The following is an 18,855-nucleotide window of genomic DNA, read 5'->3' as shown; positions in this document are numbered from 1 at the left end:
CTCCATGATCTGAACGTATGGATGTGGAGGGCTCACCAAGGCCGCAGCAGCTGCCCAGGTATGCCCCGCCCCTTGCTGTCCCCGCCCCCAGCGATGGTGCCGAGTCCACTGTAGAGAGCGGTGCTGTGCGTGCAGCAGGGCCCAGCGGGACCACACAGCTATAATTACTGCAGTGGCAATCAGAGGCTGACTCAATCAGGGGCCTGGAGCCCCAGGGCTGATTCTCAATTTGGAAGAAAGAATGAGATCCCTGATCAGGGCTGGGGACAGCTCTCATCCTGAGCGGCCCAGGATGACCCACGTGACAGACCCAGCCGTGACAGACACATTTCAGACCTCTGCGGCTGGCTCCCTGCTACCTTCCAGGGTGTAAACTCAGTCGTCGCTCAGATGTGCCAGGCACAGAGCTAGATACTTAATCTGCACAACTGCCCGGCAGGATGAGGATTATGTCGAGGCCTCCAGCTTGGAGGTCGAGGGCAGGGGCTCTAGAACCTGGCTTCCTGGGCATGGATTTGGTCACTCACTGGCTATGTGACCTTAGTCAACAGTCCTCATCTTGGTGCCAACAGAGTGGGAATGATACTATTCCCTAAGTTAATGTCTGGAAGGCCTTTAGAAGAACGCCCAGCCCAGTGCTCACTATCCACTGTAATTCTCCAAATGAACAGATGAGGATTTGTTTATTCACTCAGTGAGTATCTACTGAGTGCTGCCGGGTACGAGACCCGGCGGTAAGCACTGGGTGCTAGTCACACAGCCACTAAGAACCGAGTGAGGACTCAAAGTCCGCTGTGTCTGACGCCACACACAGGCAGGTGGCTCAGTCTGATGCACCTGCCAGTGGGGGGGGGGGTCACTCATGCCTCCCCCTCAATTTTGCCCCCTCATCTCAGACCAGTTTCCCCTTCTCTGACTTTCATAGATGGGATGCCAGGGCACAAGAGATGGAGAAAAGGGGTAAGATGGGGCAGGGGGCAGGTGTTGGAGGCAGGGCCCCCAAGACACTACTATGCCAAGGGAGAGAAGTACCTGGGACCCCAGAGTTCTCCCTAGGAATACATTTCGTGAAACAGGAGGCAACCCACTGGGAATACAGGATTCATGGGATTCATTTTTTAGACATTCCCCTTCACAAATAACTGTTGCATAGAGCCCATGAGAGTGCGGACTCTCCAAGATCTTTTGAGGCTTTAGTTGTCCTGAATGTGGACATCAGGCAGCCTTGGGGCCGTAGTGCAGGGTGGTGAAGGAGGTCTGGCTGCTGGGAGGTGGGGCCCTTCCAGAGCCCCTCTATCACCCGCACACTGCAGGACCCCCGGAAGCACATGAGGATGCTGAAGCCAACTAGTGTTTCCCAGACTCCTGACTGCAGGGTGGGCTATGGGGGCTGCTGGAATGCAGGTTCCTGGGCCTGGCTCATAGTAGACTGCATCCAGACTTTGAGGGCACAGCCCAGGAACCTGCATTTCAGTAACTCCCCTCAACCCCTGGGTGATTCCCGCACACCCCATCTGAGAATCACTGGGTTAACATTCTGCAAGTCTAAAAGATACAGAGTATTTCATCTCTTTCAAATTCACTTCCATAAGAGTGATAGAGGTCTTCTGTATGCCTTCAAGCTCCTGAGAGCAATGAGACAGAGGGACAAGGTGATCATCTATCCTTGAGCCAGGCCTCAGGAAACGGAACTTCACGGGGGAGTTGGGAGGAAGCCATATTACTGAGCACCCACAGTGTGTCAGGCCACTCCATTTCCCACGCGGCCTGCAACCTCCCAGGCTACACGTGCCAACTCCAGAGATCATCACAGCAGTACCCCGGAGCAGAGCAGGGCAGCAGTCCTTCAGGTGAGCACTGCATTTGACAGAGGAGGAAACAGGCTCAGAGAGGCCAAGGAACTGGTCCAAAGATGCACAGCAAGTGAGAGGCAGAGTCCAGGTTCCTCTGACTGAACCTGCCCTGCATGCTCCTGGGGGTAGAGAAGTAGCCTGAACCAGCCCCAAACTCTACACCCAAAAGCCCAGGTGACTGAAATGGCCCTTGACCGTCCTCCCCACCTCTTGGGGCCTGGTTCTGCAGACCCCAGCACAGCAGGCAGCCGCTTGAACTGTTAATGAATATTTATATAGTTAATTGCATAACCTTTCAGCAAGGACAATGATTAAACAATCCGTCTGCTTCCTTTCTTTATAATTAATAAGACATTTGCCATGTCCTTAAATAGACAGCTCTAATTACAGGCTCTGGAGGATTCAGCAATGCCTGACACCAGCCTTCCTACCCTCAAAGAGCCAAGGCACCATCCTGGAAGGTGAGGACACAAGAGGTCACATCGAGGAGCACCCACTATAGTGACAGGAGACAGAGGTCCAAAGAGGGGAAGGGACCGCCTAGGCTACTGGATGCCAGGTGTCCCAACCACCCCTCTCTCCTAGAACCTGACCATCTCTGCTGTCATACGGCTCTTCCCCGAAGCTAGAATGGGAACCTCACTTTGCAGGCTCCAGGGTCAGGCCTCCTCACTGCCTAGTCCTGGGGAGCTGGTCTGGGTAAGCACTGATATGCAGGATCTCCTCATGAGGGAGGGGAGTGCTGTGACTACCTCCATTTTACAGATGAGGCGAGCCAAGCCCAGAGAGGGTAAGGTGTTTGCTCAAAGTCTTGTGGAGAGAGGCCAAGCTGGACTTCTAGCCCAGGTCTCTTATGTCCAAACACACAGCCTAACTTACCACACGTAACCACTGCCCATGAGAAAAGCAGGCCCTGTTGGTGCCCCCGGCACCTCCGGGCTGGAGAGGGTTCGCCAGAGGAAGGAGGCTCACTGGGCCTTTACTCAGGTAGGGTCTGCCACATGGCTGCCTGATGTCCACATTCAGGACAACTGAAGCCAAAGGCCCCCAGGCAGCACGATGCAGGAGAAAGAGCATGAATGAGTTTTGGAGCTGGGCACACGTGGGTCCAAACCCATCTACTAAGATGCAGGTCCTTCGGCCAGTCAATCTCTCTGCACCAAGGCTCCATCTGAAAATGGGGCTACGTAATCTCGTAGAGTTGGTAGCTTGTTTAAATGAGGAAACATGGAAAGCTTGACACTCAGAGCCTGGAACACACTCAGAAACCAGTTGCCGCTGTTTCATCTCACGAAATGCTAATGTAAGGGGCTGGCAGGGCCCTGGTCTCGTCCCCCGGGGGTGCACGGGATCACAGTCCACAGGGCCCACCATGATGGAGCCTCTCTCCAAGAAAGACGCCCCGAGGAATGCCCTGGCCAACAAGTATCCCCGAGGTCCTGAGAGGCAGGCGTGAAGAAGCCTACCGTCTCTCAGACACCAGGAATCCTCCAGAGTCGGCAAGGGCCTGGAATGGCATGCCGGAGTGGCTGTAGGCATTATCAACTCCCAGAGAATCCTGCCCCAGAAATCCAATCCACTGGCGTTCTCTAATTTATGAGTTCACAAATTAATAAAAAGAAAAATGTCTGTCGAGTAAAAGAATGAAAGTGTCTGATGGCTGCTTAGTGAGCGAGGACATCTGCCGTGTCAGGACATGTGATGCTTAAGGGCAGACGACCTCCAGATGGGGACGGCCAGCTCCAGGAGGGCCAGAGCCTCAGGCGGTGGGGCTCCTCGTGTCCGGCTGCTGCCCAGGAAGCATGGCATGGGGCCACCCCATCATGTCAGGGGGCAGTCACGCCCAGCTCCTTCCCATGGGCTCAGGTGAAGTACTCCTAGCTGGTCAGCCTCTAGCTTGCCTCTGGGCCTCAGAAAACCTCTGGGCCTCCACTTCCTTATCTACAGTAGGAAGGGGCACTTCACTTGGTTCATCCGTAAGGTCCCCCTTCCAGTGGAAAGGTTCTAAAATGATGAATAAATTCCCATTTTCAATAAGCAGTACCTAAAGTTGCCACTCACGCACCTTGAACCAACCTCCCCTTCCCCACACCGTACCCCTCCCACAGGATGCCTGAAGGTGGGTCAGAAGCCATCCCCAATCAAGTGAGCTATAATTAGAACTGAAATGCCACTTTGAATAGGCAAATGTCCCAGGCTTTCCTACCGTGACTCCCAGCCGTATTTGAGAGACACAAATCCCAGAACCAGAAGGAAAGAGAGCCTGGAGAAACCGCAGCTAGCTAGGGGCAGAGACACAGTGGGGGAGCACAAAAATGGGGACGTGCTCCCAAATCCCTTTCCCTCTCTATGCAGACCGCCTTCCTTATTCTAAAATGTTAAACTGTAGGGGTGCCTGGGTGGCTCAGTCGTTGAGCATCTGCCTTTGGCTCAGGTCATGATCCCAGGGTCCTGGGATCGAGCCCCGCATCGGGCTCCCTGCTCGGCGGGAGCCTGCTTCTCCCTCTCCTACTCCCCCTGCTTGTGCTCCTGCTCTTGCTATCTCTCTCTCAAATAAATAAATAAAATCTTTAAAAAAAAGAATAATAATAATAAATAAAATAAAATGTTAAATTGCTGTATGTGGGAGAGAGGGCCTGGAATCAAAACACAGTAATAAGAGTAACACAGCCATTTACTCCAGCACCGACACTTTGCCACATTTTTTCCATTTCATCGTCGTAACCCCCATAGGGCAGGTGCCATCACTCTATTTTACAGATGAGCAAACTGAGGCTCAGGGAGACTGGGCAACCAACCTGAGGTCTCACAGGACCTGGACCCAAATATATCACACACCCAATCCACTACACTTTACTACTGCCTGTAATCTTTCTTCGAGCTGGCATAGTCTCTAGGAACCTGGTAGGCTATAGAGGTGAACCTGGTAGACTGTGGGGGTTGCTACGGCAACGCCAGTTAAATGGGCAGTGGGTTGGCTAGCAGGTTCCCATTTGGTGGGGAAGCAGTGAGCCAGCCTGCCGCCAGGTCCTGCTACCCCAAATTCTGCCTGACCCTTGAGGTCCCACTCTGGCCCGCTTCCTCCAGGCCTACCCACAGGCCATGCCCACCTCTGACCAATATAACTTTGCACAGGAAGTGGGATCCTGAGCCTTGTGCCCCAGCTGGGAGAAAGAGGGTCCTAAGAGCCCAGGAATCTTAGATCATGGTCTTTGGAATTCTGAGATGTTAGAAACTGGGACCCAGACAGGGATGGGAAAGTGTGCAGGATCTCACAGCAAATTCACTGGGACAGCCCAGAGGAGGGCTGGGCCTCCTGACTCCCAGGGTGCAGCCTTGAGTCCTGTTCCCACGGGCACTCCGTCAAGCCTCAGAGAGAGCCTGACCAGCCCGTCTTTTATCACAGAAGGCCGACCAGCCACAAACCACCTGTGTGTCTTGGAAGCAAGACCCTCAACTTCTCCAGTCATTCAACCGTCAAATAACAGTGCCTTACAGAGGGTACAAAGCAGGCCTGGGAGGCAGGAGGCGTGAGGCTGGAGGGCACCTGCACTCGCCAGGGGATGGGAAGGCAGCAACTGCTAGGACAAGCAAGAGGAAGAAAGACAGAGGGAACCATGGGGCAGGGCATGGAGGAGAGGGATGGCAAGAGGGAGGCTGGGCAGGGGGGCAGGCAGGGGGGCGGGCTGTCTAAGAGAGCAGGGTGGGCAGGGCCCTGGATCTGGGGCAGGGAAGATAAAAAGGGACATTGACACAATGAGACAGACACATGGGGAGAAGGGGGAGTCCAGCTCTCAGGCAGCAGGACAGACCCCAGTAATAACTGTGCTGAGGCTCCCCTCGTTCCCCTGTTGCCCCCAGTGTCCAGGGCTGGAGTGGGGCTGGGATAGCCCAGCTGGCTGACTGCAGTGCTCCCAGCACAGCCCCTGGTGGCCGTAGCCCCCTCCCCAAACACACACTCCTGGCTGTACACGGCTCTGCCCCTCCTTAGCCGGGCAGCCTCGGGCAAGTGGCCAAACCCATCCTGGCCTCAGTTTCCTTCTCTTTAAACAGGGATCCAAGCTGGCCCTGAAGATGAGAAGCACAGTGGGCGTGGCTGGGCTTTGTGCCTTCTGCAGCTCACAACAAAGCTCCGGACCAGCCCCAGGACAGGTTGGCTGCCTGGGGGGTAAGAAAAGGACAGGGCCTGTGGCCTGGCCAGGAGAGGCAGAGGCAGCTGTGCAAGGAGACAAGGGGGCCTCCTGTCTCGGGCCAGGGTCGCTCTTGCTCTCCCTTTCTCTCCCCCTTTCTCTCTCTCACGGGGAGACTGGTAGCTCTGTTGCTAGGAGACAAAGAAACCCAGTTATCACCAGCCACAGCCCTAGATGGGCTGCGGGCCTCCATTGTCCCCGCCTCTGCCTCTGGGGCGAATGTGACCCCTAACGAGGACGGGGATTGTGACTCGTGGTCCGCACCAGCCCTCCCATCCTCCACGTGCTCCCCACCAACCTTTTGTCTCAGTCTCACTCAGCTGAGGCTCTGCCTCAGGACTGCTGGGGCCTTCCCCGCCCCCTTCTCATCTCCTTTTTAATTTAACAAATGTCACAGAATGACCTGCCGGGTGTAAGTTTGCTTTGAGGATTAGGGCCTGGAAAAGAAATCAAGGAGAGACAAAGCCCGAGTGTGGGAGGCGGGCCTGGGGCTCTGGCTCGGGCCCTGGGCCTCACCCCAGGCTGCCTCTGTTGCCATCCATCCTGCCGTGGATGCTGGGGCTCCTGGGCTCAGCTGGCTTGGGGCAGAGGCCTCAGAGTCCTGGCTGGATGGTCTTGGGCAAGTCACTCAACCTCTCTGAGCCTCAGTGTCCTCCTTTGCAAAATTCAGAAAGTGAACCCTCATAAGGCTGCCTTGGGAAGATGAATTAGTGCACGCAAAGAGCCTAGCACTGTGTCTGGCCCACGGCAAACACTTAATAGGCACTCACTGTTAGCGGTACTCCTAGAATTATGATCAGAGTCCTCCAGAAAAATAGTGGGGGAGGCTGTGGGGAGACCCGGAGGATATGCTCTGGCTGCTTCTGGTTAGAAGGCCTGTTTCTAGCTCCTGGTACCCCAGGAGCAGGGCCTGAGCTGCAAGAGGCCTGTGAGGGAGTCAGCAGAAAGCAGTAGCGGCTAATACGCCTGCCTGGCCATTGGCTGGGAGCCCCCGACGGTGCGGCACAAGGCAGGTCTGGAGCCGTGTCTGACAGATCAACTCCACTGAGCCTCCCATCCTCCCAACAAGGAGGATCTGCCGAGGAAGCTGAGCGCCCGCCCCCTCCCCCCCACCCCACCAGCCCTAGCGCCAGGACTCACTGCACGTGGTCTCGGACTCATCAGAGCCATCAGGACACTCCTCCTCGCCGTCACACTTCCACCGCTCTGGGATGCAGTGGCCGTTGCCACAGGTGAAGTCGCTGTCTGAACAGGTCTTCTTGGCTGTGGGGCAAGGAGAAGAGTGTGAGGGGGCTTGGTGGGCCCAGGAGGCTTTTCTGGGATACGGTCAGGTGGCTCTGGGGTGACCAGGATGTGCGCTGTCTGAAAGTAGGACCACATGACCTCCCCCCACCCCAATGGGCCACAGAGGGCCTCGCCAACCAAGAGAGGACAGGAGAGACTCCCTTATTCATTCCTCAGGCGTCTGCTGAGCATCGGCTGGAGAGAGTGACACCCGGCCCTGCCTCCAAGGTCAGGAGCTCAGGTCCAACAAGGGTACCAGGATCCATGCTCCAAGGGACTGCCTGTTCTCCTGTCTTACTCCTCTTCCCCGAGTCCAGTTCCACTGCCACTGCCCCCAGGAAGCCTTCCCTGATCACCTACGGCAGTTCCTTTAGCCCCTCTGGCCAGTTCTCAGCCCCTTTACTGGCCTGTCCTGCTCCTCCTAACCAGGCCCTTCTGGAAGCACCAGGGAGCTGCTGCTAATGAATCCTAAAAGCAAATGATTACTCTGAGACAAGATTAATGAGGTATGTTCTGTTTGGAGTGATGAAAAGACCATCTGCTGGGTGAGACACCCAATCAGTCTCCTGAGAGAAAGTGCTTTCGAGGCACTTACACCCCAGAAGGGAGGCTCCTCGAGGGGCTCTGAATCCCAGCTCTGCCTCTCTCGATCTGCGTGACCATGGGGGTGTTACTTAACCACCGAGCCTCTGTTTTCTTATCTATATAATGGGAAGAAGAAAACAAGGGTGCTGAGGAGGAATAACAAGTCACAGTATACAAAGAACATGGAAAGAGGTCCTGGCACCGAAGATGCAGTCAGCAAGAGCTACTGCTGTTTTTATGGTTTGAGCCTTAGTTAGAAGCAAAGGAAACAGGGCACATATATAGCAGACTGAGATCTCACAGCTGGTAACAAAACTGGGGTAACAGGGCAGGGGCCAACATGGCTTGCCTTTCTCCACGTCCCTCCACTGGCCTGATGCTCCTCCGGGTAGGGACTCTGTCAGATTCGGCACAGGGCCCAACTCAGGGTGGATCTCAGTGGGGACACTGGACCAAATGGGGGCATGGCTGCCCAGCCTCTGTTACCACACCTCCAGGGCTGGGCTCACCTTCTCCCAGGGAAGCTTCTTCCCGATAGCCAGCCTTGGATTATGTAACTCCTCCCACAGGCCTTCTGGCTGCCTCTGGGGCCATGTGACTGCTCCCCCTGGCCTGAACAGCCTGGCCGGGATTTGAGGACAGACACTGGGTCTCCTGAATCCATTATATTTCTGCCTTTCAGTGGAATCCTTGCAGGACATCTGTGTTCTAAGATGAGCTTTCTTCACACTTTCTTTAGAAGAATACCTCTGCCTGTGCAGGGTTAGAAGAAATGAGAGGAATCCGTCTACCTATAGATTTGGTGGGGGATGGGGGGCTCTGAGGCCCAGAGAGGGAACAGGGCTGGCCCAGGGAAACACAGCAAGGCAGGGATCAGAACAACTTCTCCTGCCTCTCAGCCCAGGCCCCCAAGCAGCCCTCCCTGAGCTCCACACCCAGGAGCTGGCGTGGGTAATAGATACCAATACCGCCTTTCGGTAAGTCACCGCCTGTAATCGTCTGAAAGTAAGTACAGTTATAAACCACAGCACCTGGGGCATTTTCTAACATGAGGACCAGAGCATCCCTTCCACAAGAAGCTCGGCGTCCATAGAAAAGAGAAAATGTATATCCTAATGTCTTCTTTATCCTGTTCTAACTTTCTCCAAGCACATTCTGTGTGCCATGACAAAGGGCCACGTATGTCCCCACTTGACACACGAGGAAATCCCAGCCCAAAAGTGTTAAGTACGTGTCCAAGGTCACGTGGGTGGGAGCAGGGCCACAATGTGACATCACAGTCAGATCCCTCTGTCCCCCCCCCACAGCTCCCCAGATAAAACATTCAGCAGCATCAGATGTGGAAGAAAAGCCTCGAATGAGGTGGGAAAATCCCGCAGGAGCTTTGTTTCAGCATTCAGTGAGCTTGCATCTGTGCCCGGCTCTGCACTGAGCACACGGAAGAGCAATCAGCCCAACCTGTTCCCCAGGAACTCAGGGTGAGTGCTGAACAGGCAGAACCCAGAAGAGCAAGGGAAGCCTGACGAAGAAGGTGATGAAGGGGCTCTGTCCCTGGTCTCAGCCAGCCAGACACTATCGAAAGAACCTTTTCTCCCTGGCATTCTGGCAGCCTGGGAGTGAGCTTGGCCTCCCCCAGTGGGCCAAGCCCTGTAGGCACCAGGCAAGGAGGCCAGGGCAGCCAAAAGCACCATCGCAGTCCTGAAGGGCCGCCTCAGCGATGGATGTCCCATGCAGTGTTCTGGAGAAGAGATTTGCTTCCTGTCGTGACCGGTTTGGACATTTTCCACCCTGGCTCTGGCCTGGCACCTTTCACCCAGTATCCCAGCGACTCCTCACATCGGCAATCTTACAGAAGAGGAAACTGAGGGGGTAGGTGGCAGAAGTGGGATTTTAATTCCATGTGGCAGCTGCCAAAGCTTGGGCTCTTCCCACTAAGGCCCTCAGCCACTTCCATATTATCAGGCTAAGACGACCCCAGAAAAGCAAATGCAGTATGACCAGTGAAATAGCTCTCAGGTCCCCGCGGCCACAGGACAAGGCGATGGGGCAGATCAGCCACATCGCTCAGAAGTACCACATAAAGTATTCCCCTGGAATGTGCCCGGAAGTGTGCGCCAGAATAAACATGGGCCTGTGACAACCTGTCTCTGCTAATGGACCACTCTGGGGAAACTGAGGCAGCATGCTCATTTTCAGGTTGGGGACCATGACTCAATCACCTTAGTGGGCCATGTCTGAGAATGTAACCCCATGGAAAGATCTGGAGCAAGAGGTGAGACTGAATGCTGGCACAGCCACCTCCTCTCTGGGTGACCTTGGGCAAGTTCCTTCCCTCTCTGGGCAAGCGGGGATGGTGACTTTCAGCGCCAGTGCAAGGACAAAAGGCAAAAGGGCTCTCGCAAGGGATCCCAGTGAGCATCCCCGTGTTGAGTCGGTCAGTGTAATGAGCCTGACAGAGGCATGAGGCTACATCAGCCCCGCCAAGGCATGAGGGCTGAGCAGTCTTTCAAGCCCGTCAGAGCCAGCCATGCCAGACCCCATTCCTGGCCTTGGCTCCAACTCCCAGGGTGATTCCCTAGCTGGGCTCGAGGCCGTGGCCCCCTGTTTCCAGGGATTTATTTCCTTCCATGCCAGTCTGCCCCTTGGACAATGCCCACCTCTGTGAGCCCCTGTACTCCACAGCCCAGGAGCTGTGCATAGTCATCCAGGGTCTGCGACATCATAATCTGGTACCATGGCAACAGATGGGCTGCCACGAAGGATTTGGGATTCCAGAGGGCAGTGGGGAGGAGCCTACCCCTGGGCAGAGTTGGGGAGAAAGGGAAATCCCGGACAAAGGAGGTAGGCGTTGCCACTTAAGAACACCGGCAGAGGAAAGCATCAGATACTCCATGGTCAGTCAAACTCTGCTCTGCCACATATGGGCTGTGTGACCTTTTGCAAGTTACACAACTTCTCCGAGCCTCACTTTCTTCACCTACATTCAGAGATCATATCGCTGCTTTGCCAAACACACAAGGTTGTGGGAAGCGAATGGGCTAAGGATTGTGTCGGGGCTTTATAAACTGAAAAGCATAAAAGTGCAAGTTTGAGGCGTGTGAAGTCAGCAGCCCCAGCCGCTGTGCGTGTGACCTTGGGCCCACCCGTCACATAGGGCCTCCCTCCTCATTTGGAGATGGAGGTGTGGTGCCGACTGAATCTTAAGTCCCGCTCAACACCCAGAGTCTATGATCTCGTGAAATTATTATGATCACTCAGCACCTCCCAGCTTCTCCACCCCCAGAGGCCTCCTTCCCTGAGACAATACGCATCCTTCGTGCTGCTCTTTCCCCACCCACGCTCATCCAGCAGCCCCAGTGCAGACAGGGGGCTTCAAAACAAAGATCAGTCAGGTCTGCCAGGTGGAGCTGCCTGGTGTGGATTCCTCTTGGCAATCAGAGCTCTCTCATGTCAGAGCCCAGGGGCTTGAAGGTCCCTAGGCAGCTCTCCCACTCTGCCAGCCAGAGAACCAGGGGCCAGAGAGAACGGCTATTCATTCCCAGCACATATCTGTGGGAGGGCTGCCCCTTGTGCCCTGATATTCTGACTCAGTCCCACTGTGTGGCCACGAAGCCAGGGGAGGGTACCTGACCCAGCCCAGGAATCAAGGAAGGCTTCCTGAAGGAGGGGACCATATTCAAGGAAGAGGAGTCAGCCAAACCGTGGGAGGGACGAGAGCGACAAAGGGCATTCCGAGAAGGGATAACATGGCCTGGGGTGTGGAGGAGCCAGTAGAATGGCAATTTGGGGCTGGAGAGGAAGCAAGTGGCAAGGGACCTGGGAGCTCCACTGGGCTGGCGGCCAACTGACCTTGCCTGGTACCAAGCTGCCCCTGGGAGGCCCCCTTTCCCTGAGCTCACCCAGCCTCTGCTGCCTGGGCTTTCTTCAGGATTTGGTGAGACTGTGTGAGATGGATGATTGGCCCCTAGCAGAGAAAGAGAGAGGCAAAGGGTAGGACAGAGAGCAGGGGTAGCCATCCACGCAGAGGTTTCAGGTAAGTCTTGCTATTTTCCTCCTTTGTAGATTCATGATGCCCATTGGTTTACAAAAGGTCCTGAGAAGGCCTGCAGATACCAGACTGACTTTGTTTCTTCCAGCACTTCCCAAACCTGTTTAGCCACGAAACTTCCTTTTTAGATGCCATGTCTATTAATTTCCCAAGAAACAAGTGGGCCAATGAACCACATCTGAGGAAATACATTGTCGTGTAAGTCCCTCATCCTGCAGGTAAGAAGATGAGGCCCAGGGAAGGGAAAGACTGGCCTGTGATCACACAGCCGAAGCTGGTACCTAGTCTTCTGTCTCTGGGCCAGCTCCCTCCACCAAGCCATGAAAAATAGGAGAAGGTATTCACAGGGCACTTGGCCCAGAGTAAAGCTAAGGGGAGACCACAGGCCTCAGAGCAGGGACTCGTGCAGAGAAGAGCAGGGGAGGGGAGACTGGTATCAGACCACTTGGGACAGGGAGATGGGAGAGATGTCAGGAATGCAGGCCCTTGGGTTTCTGCGGACAGGTCAGGGGGCTCCAGGGCATATTCTCTGAGGGCAGAGCAGAGACCCATAGGCAAGGTGGATTCTGGTTCAACATGGTTGCTGAGGCACCTGGGTAGGTCCCTTCCCCTCCCAGGGCATGGAGGGACTAGTCTGTTCCCACTTCCTCTCCCAAGCCTGGACCAGCATCGGCTGGCCTGGCTCTGGCCCTGCAGCCCAGCCCTAAGGCAGCTGGGCCACTTGTACCCGGGTCGGGGAGATGAAAGGGCTGCTCCCCCCAGTTACCCTACTGCAGAGCTGGCCAGGCCCTGGCATTGCCAAGACAACCGCTCCCGGCAGAACGAAGATCCGGGGTGGGGGCAGGGGGCGTGCCAGCCCGCCCCTGGCCTACTAACCTGGCAGGCAGATTTAAATGACAGCCCAGGAAGCTACTATTAAACTGTCAGCCCAGTCAACGGGACGACAGACCCCCGAGTGTTCTCTAGCTGCAGCAACAACGCAGCAGGAGTGAGAGGGGGAGGAGACTGTGGCCCGGAGCAAGCTGCACCCCCTCCCGGGAGGCCCCTGTCTGCCTGCCTGGTCACCCACTGGCCAGAGCCACCCTCTCAGGCTGTGGCGGGCCCTGGCACGAGAGCTGCAGGCAGCGCAGGGCCTGGAAAACTTTCTTCTCTATTTTTAAGCAGAGCAGCCCTTTCTCCAAGTGAAACCCCGACATATAAAACAGGCAAACATGAAGCTGCACTACTTATCGGAAACAGCGTGAGGGGAGAGCCCATTGGTGTGTGTGTGGGGGGGACCCTGGGCTCAAAACCCATCCCCAGCAGCTTTGGGGCCCAGCAGCACTGGGTTCAAGCCCTGACCCCTCCCCAGATGTGTGATGTTCCTAAGAATCCTCTGTTTAAAGATTCCTGTGGGCCTAGGCGCCTGGTGGGCTCAGTCTGTAGAGCACAGAATTCTTGATCTCGGGGTTATGAGTTCAAGGCCCATGCTGGATGTAGAGATTACTTAAAAATAAAATCTTAAAAAAATAAAAAAAAATAAAGATCCCGTGGGTCTGATCTAACATTTAGAACAGCTTCCGAGGATTTAAGATTCTAACTCTCTAAGAAGCCAAGGTTCCAAGCACACTCTGATCTGCTCACCCTTGGCCCCGAGACGGGACTCCAGGATAGTCTTGCACGAGTCGCACAAGTCCGTAAGCTTGGAGATGGCCTCCGATTCCATCCCGGCAAAGCACTGTATCTCTGAATCCAAGCATCCCCACATGCTGACAAGCAGACTCAAGGCTCTTGGCGGTGCAGGAAAGGCAAATGGTTCCCACAGTGTCCCAACACCCACGAAGCGTGGTGGGCGGGGCTTGGCTGCTGGCTTTGTGTCGCCCAGCAGGCTCCGGGGCCTCAGGCCACCACCATCCATCAGCAGGTGACATCTGAGTGGCTTTCTCCCCCACCCTCTCATCCCACCTGGGGAGAAAGAGGAAATGAAGCAGCAGCAGGTGCTGGGGGTGGCGGTTGGGAGGCGGAGGGGCGGACACAGCAAGGGTCTGAGGGAGAAGATGAAAGAGGACGAAGCAGAGAGCCTGGGAGGACCACTCTTTGGTGAGGGCATCTTTGCTTTTTAAATTGGGCAGTTTCCGTCAAAATTTTCCAGGTTCTCTCCTCTTCTTCCAACACTAAGGAGCTACATTTTTTAACCTGTCCAGATCGTAAGACCAAAAAAAAAACAAGGTGTGGCAGTGAGGTTTGGAAGGTTGGGAGGTTGGAGGGGAGACTGGATGGGAGGCCGCCCCAGAGAGGTCCTCCTGGAGGAAGTGGTACTGGAGCTAGGCCAGACTCCCCAGCTGGAGGAGGGGCAGTGGAGGGATGGCCCAGGGAGTGTCAGGGTCAGCGCAGTATCCCAGGGTCAGTGGTGGCAGAGGACACAGATGTTGCTCATGAGCTGCCCACACCACCTTGTTCTAAATGAAGAGACGGGGTTTCCGTACGACCCTCTGCTGCGGGTCCTGGGAGGGACGTGCCATCCACTAGGTGAGGATGAAGAGAGGGCTCCAGACAGGGGGAGGGGCTTGAGCAAGACTTCCTGGCCAGACTTGAACCCTAGCCCGGTCTCCCCTGGTCCAGGGCTCTTTCCTCAATGTCCTCAGCCTGGGTGTTCACCTGGCTGCACACCAGTGCTTCCCCATTATGCCCATCATTTCCTTCATCCCAGTGTCCCCCTCACCTAGGGTCTGATGCCAAGTGAGTGCTCAGAGAATATCTACGGCCCCGCTCCTCTGATGGGCCGTGTGACCTCTTCCCACCCTGTGCCTCAGTTTCCTCGTGTGAACCAATCTTTAAGGACACCCTCCAGCTGAAAGCCTGGGTCTGTGGCTCTATGACAGAGGTGTTGCTGTCCCTCCAAAAGGGTCACCTGGGGCTTCCCACAGCCCGGTCCCTCCTCTGGGCCCCAGCACATCATAGCTGCTCTCAGACACTGCCGGCCCCAGCCCCACTGTCACCAAGGGAGGTCCAAGCCCTTGCTGGGGTATGTGGGACTCCCTGTCGCCACGGGAAAGATGAGCGTCTCCGAGGGACAGACGACAAAGGGGTCTAACTGTCACAGTGATTTGTGGACACAGGAGGTATTGAGCCAGCGACAGCTGTCGGGGGTGGGGGAAGATGGGTGTTGGGGAGAGGTGAATGGGATCCGCAGGGGTCCCTGGCTGGTGTCTGCAAAAGGACCAAACATCACAAGAAGGGTGCTGCTTTGATGATAAGGTGGCACACAGCTCAGGCTGCTCCCACCCTGGATTTGGGCCGCCCACTTGGCACTGAGAGTTCAGGGCCAAGGAAATAGCTAGAGGGAAGCTCATGGTCCCCTCAGAGTAGAAGCCTGTAGAGGGTAGGAGGCGCGGCTGGGAAACCCCCTCTGACCTCCAAGAGAGTCCAGTCTGGTTTCCAGCTGCACACTGCCCCTCCACTCAAGTGGAGAGCAGATAGCTGGCCCCAGTGGGGACTCAGCCTCCTCTCAGAGGGGACTTTCCAGTCTAGCCCCTGCCAGGCCACCTGAGCTGGGGGTCCATGGCTCCGCCTTCCTTGGGCCAACCTTGGAGCCTGCCAAGGCCTCCCACCTTCCAGGCCCTGTTCTCCTACCACCAGCCACCGATGGAAGAAGGGGCCACTGCTCTGCCTCTTCCCTGCAGTTGAAGAAAAGACTCCAGATCCCACTCCAGCCAGGCTCTGCCACCAACATGCTTGGTGACACCCAACAGACTGCTCTGGGCTCTGTTACGTCTACCCACACCGATCAAGTCGGAAACCCAGGGCTCCCTGGGCAGAACTCTGCAGCCAGCGGCAAGAAAGCCAAGGCAGAGGGGTCCAAGAACACAGAATGGGCCGGTGCTGCCTGGGGCGACAGCCTGACTTGGGCTTGCTGGTGGTCAGGGAGTGAATGATGGAGTTATGACCCTAGCCTATCCGGGAGGGAGGCAGTCAGGGCCCGGGCCCCCTCGGTCATGTTGATGCAGCACCCTCTACCTACCTGGCAGTGGCCCTGGCTAAGTGGAAAATGCGAATGCTTTCACCGATTAGGCTGCCAGGACTGGGCCATCCTGGTGGCCGACGGGCAGCGTATCTCCCATCTCTGGCCTGGGAGTCCTGGCAGAAGTCCTGTGTCCTCAGTGCCTTCTCCCTTCCTCCAGGGCACGGCGGGATTGGGTAAGAGGATCTCAGCGTGCCTTTCTTTCAGAGGAATGGGATTACCGACCACAAGGTCCTGAGCGAGGTTGCTGGAGGGCGGGAACCACGGCTCTGTCCCAGGGGCTCTCCGCCCACTGTGTGGCTCAGGTGGGGGGCTGTGACCCAGAGCCAGCAGCCACTGCTCCGCTGGCGTCCTCCTCCTAGCCAGAAAGCCATCTCTCCTCACCCTGCCAGGCTCCCATCTCCTCTAGAAGACGACCAAGTGTCTCAGCACAATCCTCACGAGGACCTCAAGCTCCTCTGCTACCTGCTCTGGCCCGACCCAGCTCCCGTGGGCTCCCACGTCCGCTCAGAGGGCACGGGCAGACTGTGGCCTTTCCCATCAGCTCCACCAGGCAAACTCTCCCCAGCCCCCAGGACCAGCTCCAGCACCTACTATTTTTTTTTTAAAGATTATTTATTTGAGAGACAGAGAGCACAAGCAGGGGGAGGAGCAGAGAGGGAGAATCTCAAGCTGACTCCAAGCCGAGGGTGGACCCTGAGATCATGACCCGAGCCGAAATCAAGGGTCGGATGCTCAACAGACTGAGCCCCCCAGGCATCTGCTATTGATGGCATCTGACAATGCCCTCCACCCCCAATAAGGCAGAAAGGAGTGGAGGCCCAGCCCGGGGCTCGCTCGGCCCAGAGCACTAAAGGAGAAGCATTCACACACTCCCTTCCCACGGGCTGCTTATTTTGCTGCCATACTTTTGGCAGGCTAGATGTGGGCAGCGCCCGTGGCAAGCCCCTCCAGGCTACACCCACCCTGGCTGTCAGCAACGAAGTGATGGGCAGCCTTGCTGGACAGCATTCATCTCCCTGCTGATGGCCCGGAGAGGCTCCCCTCCACTAGACCGGAGCAGAGTGAGCTCACTAAGTCGTCCCAATGACTCGGTCAGTCAGCAGTACAGGGCTCAGCTACCATGAAGCCAGCCTCAGGGAGAAGCAGACCCTTCGGGCCTCATCGCAGCTGGGCCCTTGGCTATAGGAAGGCGCTTCCCAGGGCTTCCCTGGGGGAGGAGTTCCACAAACCCAGGCCTGGGCTGGGGGTGTGGGGAGGAGCTCCTGAGTGGCCTGGGCCTTAGAGCCCTGGACACACTAGTGCAGGCTTCCCCCGTAGTGACCTTGGAGGAATCCCTGACCCTCCCGGCATCTCAGTCTCATCTAGACATGGGAGGAGAAGGGAGTCAGGTTTTCCATGTGTGTCATTCATGGGCCTGCCTTAGGCACCTCACCAGGCCCAGAGTGGGAGGGACAGATGAAGGGCTCTCCAGGCCTGGGGCAGGGCCGAGCGCAGTCAGCACCTGCTTTCCTGGTTGGAAACTCAGCAGAGTCCAAAGGGAATCTGCGGCACTAAGATCCTGAACGGATGTGGTGCTGAGGGCACGTTCACGACCCCTGCCCCCTGCCCCCAGCTCTCTCCTGGGCCTGGCTCTCCATAGCAGTGCTATAAGGTGGGCAAAGGGTGGCAGGGCATCACTTCCTTTGAGAGATGAGGCAGCAAAACCCTTGAAAGAATGTCCTAAGGTCAGAGGGCTTGAGCAGGACCAGAACCCAACCATTTTATCCCTAATGTTCTACAAGGAAATCGAGGGAGGTGAGGTTGTTGTGTGGCCTCAGACAGCCATCCCCCCTTGCTGAGTCTCAGTGCCCCAGCTGAACACAAGGACACTGAACTTGGGGGTCTCAGCCCTCACCAGCACCTCCCCTCTCTGCGCGTGGGGACTGATGGCAGGGCAGAGGGCACAGCTGGACCTCCAAGAAGGGGTGATTTCGGCTGGCAGCAGTGGGGGCTGGGGAAGCCCACCCTGAGAAATCTTGTTTGATCCAGAAGTAAAAGGTAGATTCTAAAAGCAGATGGAGAAGGAGGTTTCTTTTTTGGCTTCTTGGTGCATTTGGAAGGAAATGGGGTCCACTCTCTGAAGCCCTTCAACATCCCAGGGGTCGAGTCTAGCGGGAAGGGGGAATGTGCAAGCCACAACCCTGCCCAGCAGCTTCCTGGGGGACATGGCCCCTGGGTCCCCAAGCTCCCTCATCACAATGCCCACCTCGGGCTGCTGGTATCCCGTTCAGCTTTAGCTGGCGGGCGGCCTGAGGCTGCACCAACAGCAGGTCACTCGGTGTCCCGGAACCAGCGGTGTGACTATGGGTGAGTTACTTAACCTCCGAGCCTCAGTTCCCTCACCTATGAAATGCGGCTAACAATAACTACACCCCCTGGGGGGCACACATCATGGGACACTGTAGATGCTGAAATTATATGGTGAACAGAACAGGCCACAACGGCAACAGAGCTCTTGTCAATGATTGTCTTGTTTCTTGCCATCTCCTCCACTGATTTTCCTGCTGGGACTTTGGAGGAGAGCTTGGGTTGCCTTCCTGCTGGAAGGGGCAAGTAGACAAGGGGCTTGGTTCAGACGGGAGAACATTCTGGGTCCCCTGAGGTGCTGGGAGGTGGCCAGTGCAGATGGAGCAATGGGGAGTGGGGGGGGGGGGTTAGGCTCAGAAGGAACCAACAAGGACTACAAGGCAGAACATACCCGGAAGTCAGGCCCTAGAAGCCGTGTGGTCCGATCCTTACACTTCGTAACTGGGGAAACTGAGGCCAGAGCAGGCCTAGGCTACCTGGCGATCACACTCCCAAGGCAGCCTCAGCGGCTCAGAGAGTCATAAAATAGCCTTAGAATCACCGAAT

General features: G+C 56.2%; 1 protein-coding gene across 4 annotated transcripts in view; it reads right to left on the bottom strand.

Annotated features, from left to right (window-relative positions):
* The window catches only part of LRP8 (LDL receptor related protein 8), a 76,810-nt gene that overhangs the window by 33,999 nt on the left and 23,956 nt on the right, over positions 1 to 18,855 (bottom strand). For all 4 annotated transcript variants that reach the window (XM_032428642.1, XM_032428652.1, XM_032428661.1 and 1 more), the window contains exon 3: positions 7,184 to 7,306. In XM_032428642.1, the coding sequence (XP_032284533.1) occupies positions 7,184 to 7,306 (123 nt within the window). The remainder of the gene's footprint in view (positions 1 to 7,183; positions 7,307 to 18,855) is intronic.

This window comes from Phoca vitulina, unplaced genomic scaffold (assembly GCF_004348235.1).
Source record: "Phoca vitulina isolate PV1807 unplaced genomic scaffold, GSC_HSeal_1.0 scaffold2, whole genome shotgun sequence".
Lineage (NCBI taxonomy): Eukaryota > Metazoa > Chordata > Mammalia > Carnivora > Phocidae > Phoca > Phoca vitulina.
The sequence above is the reverse complement of the archived record's forward strand: the minus strand, read 5'-3'. Positions and strand labels throughout refer to the sequence as shown.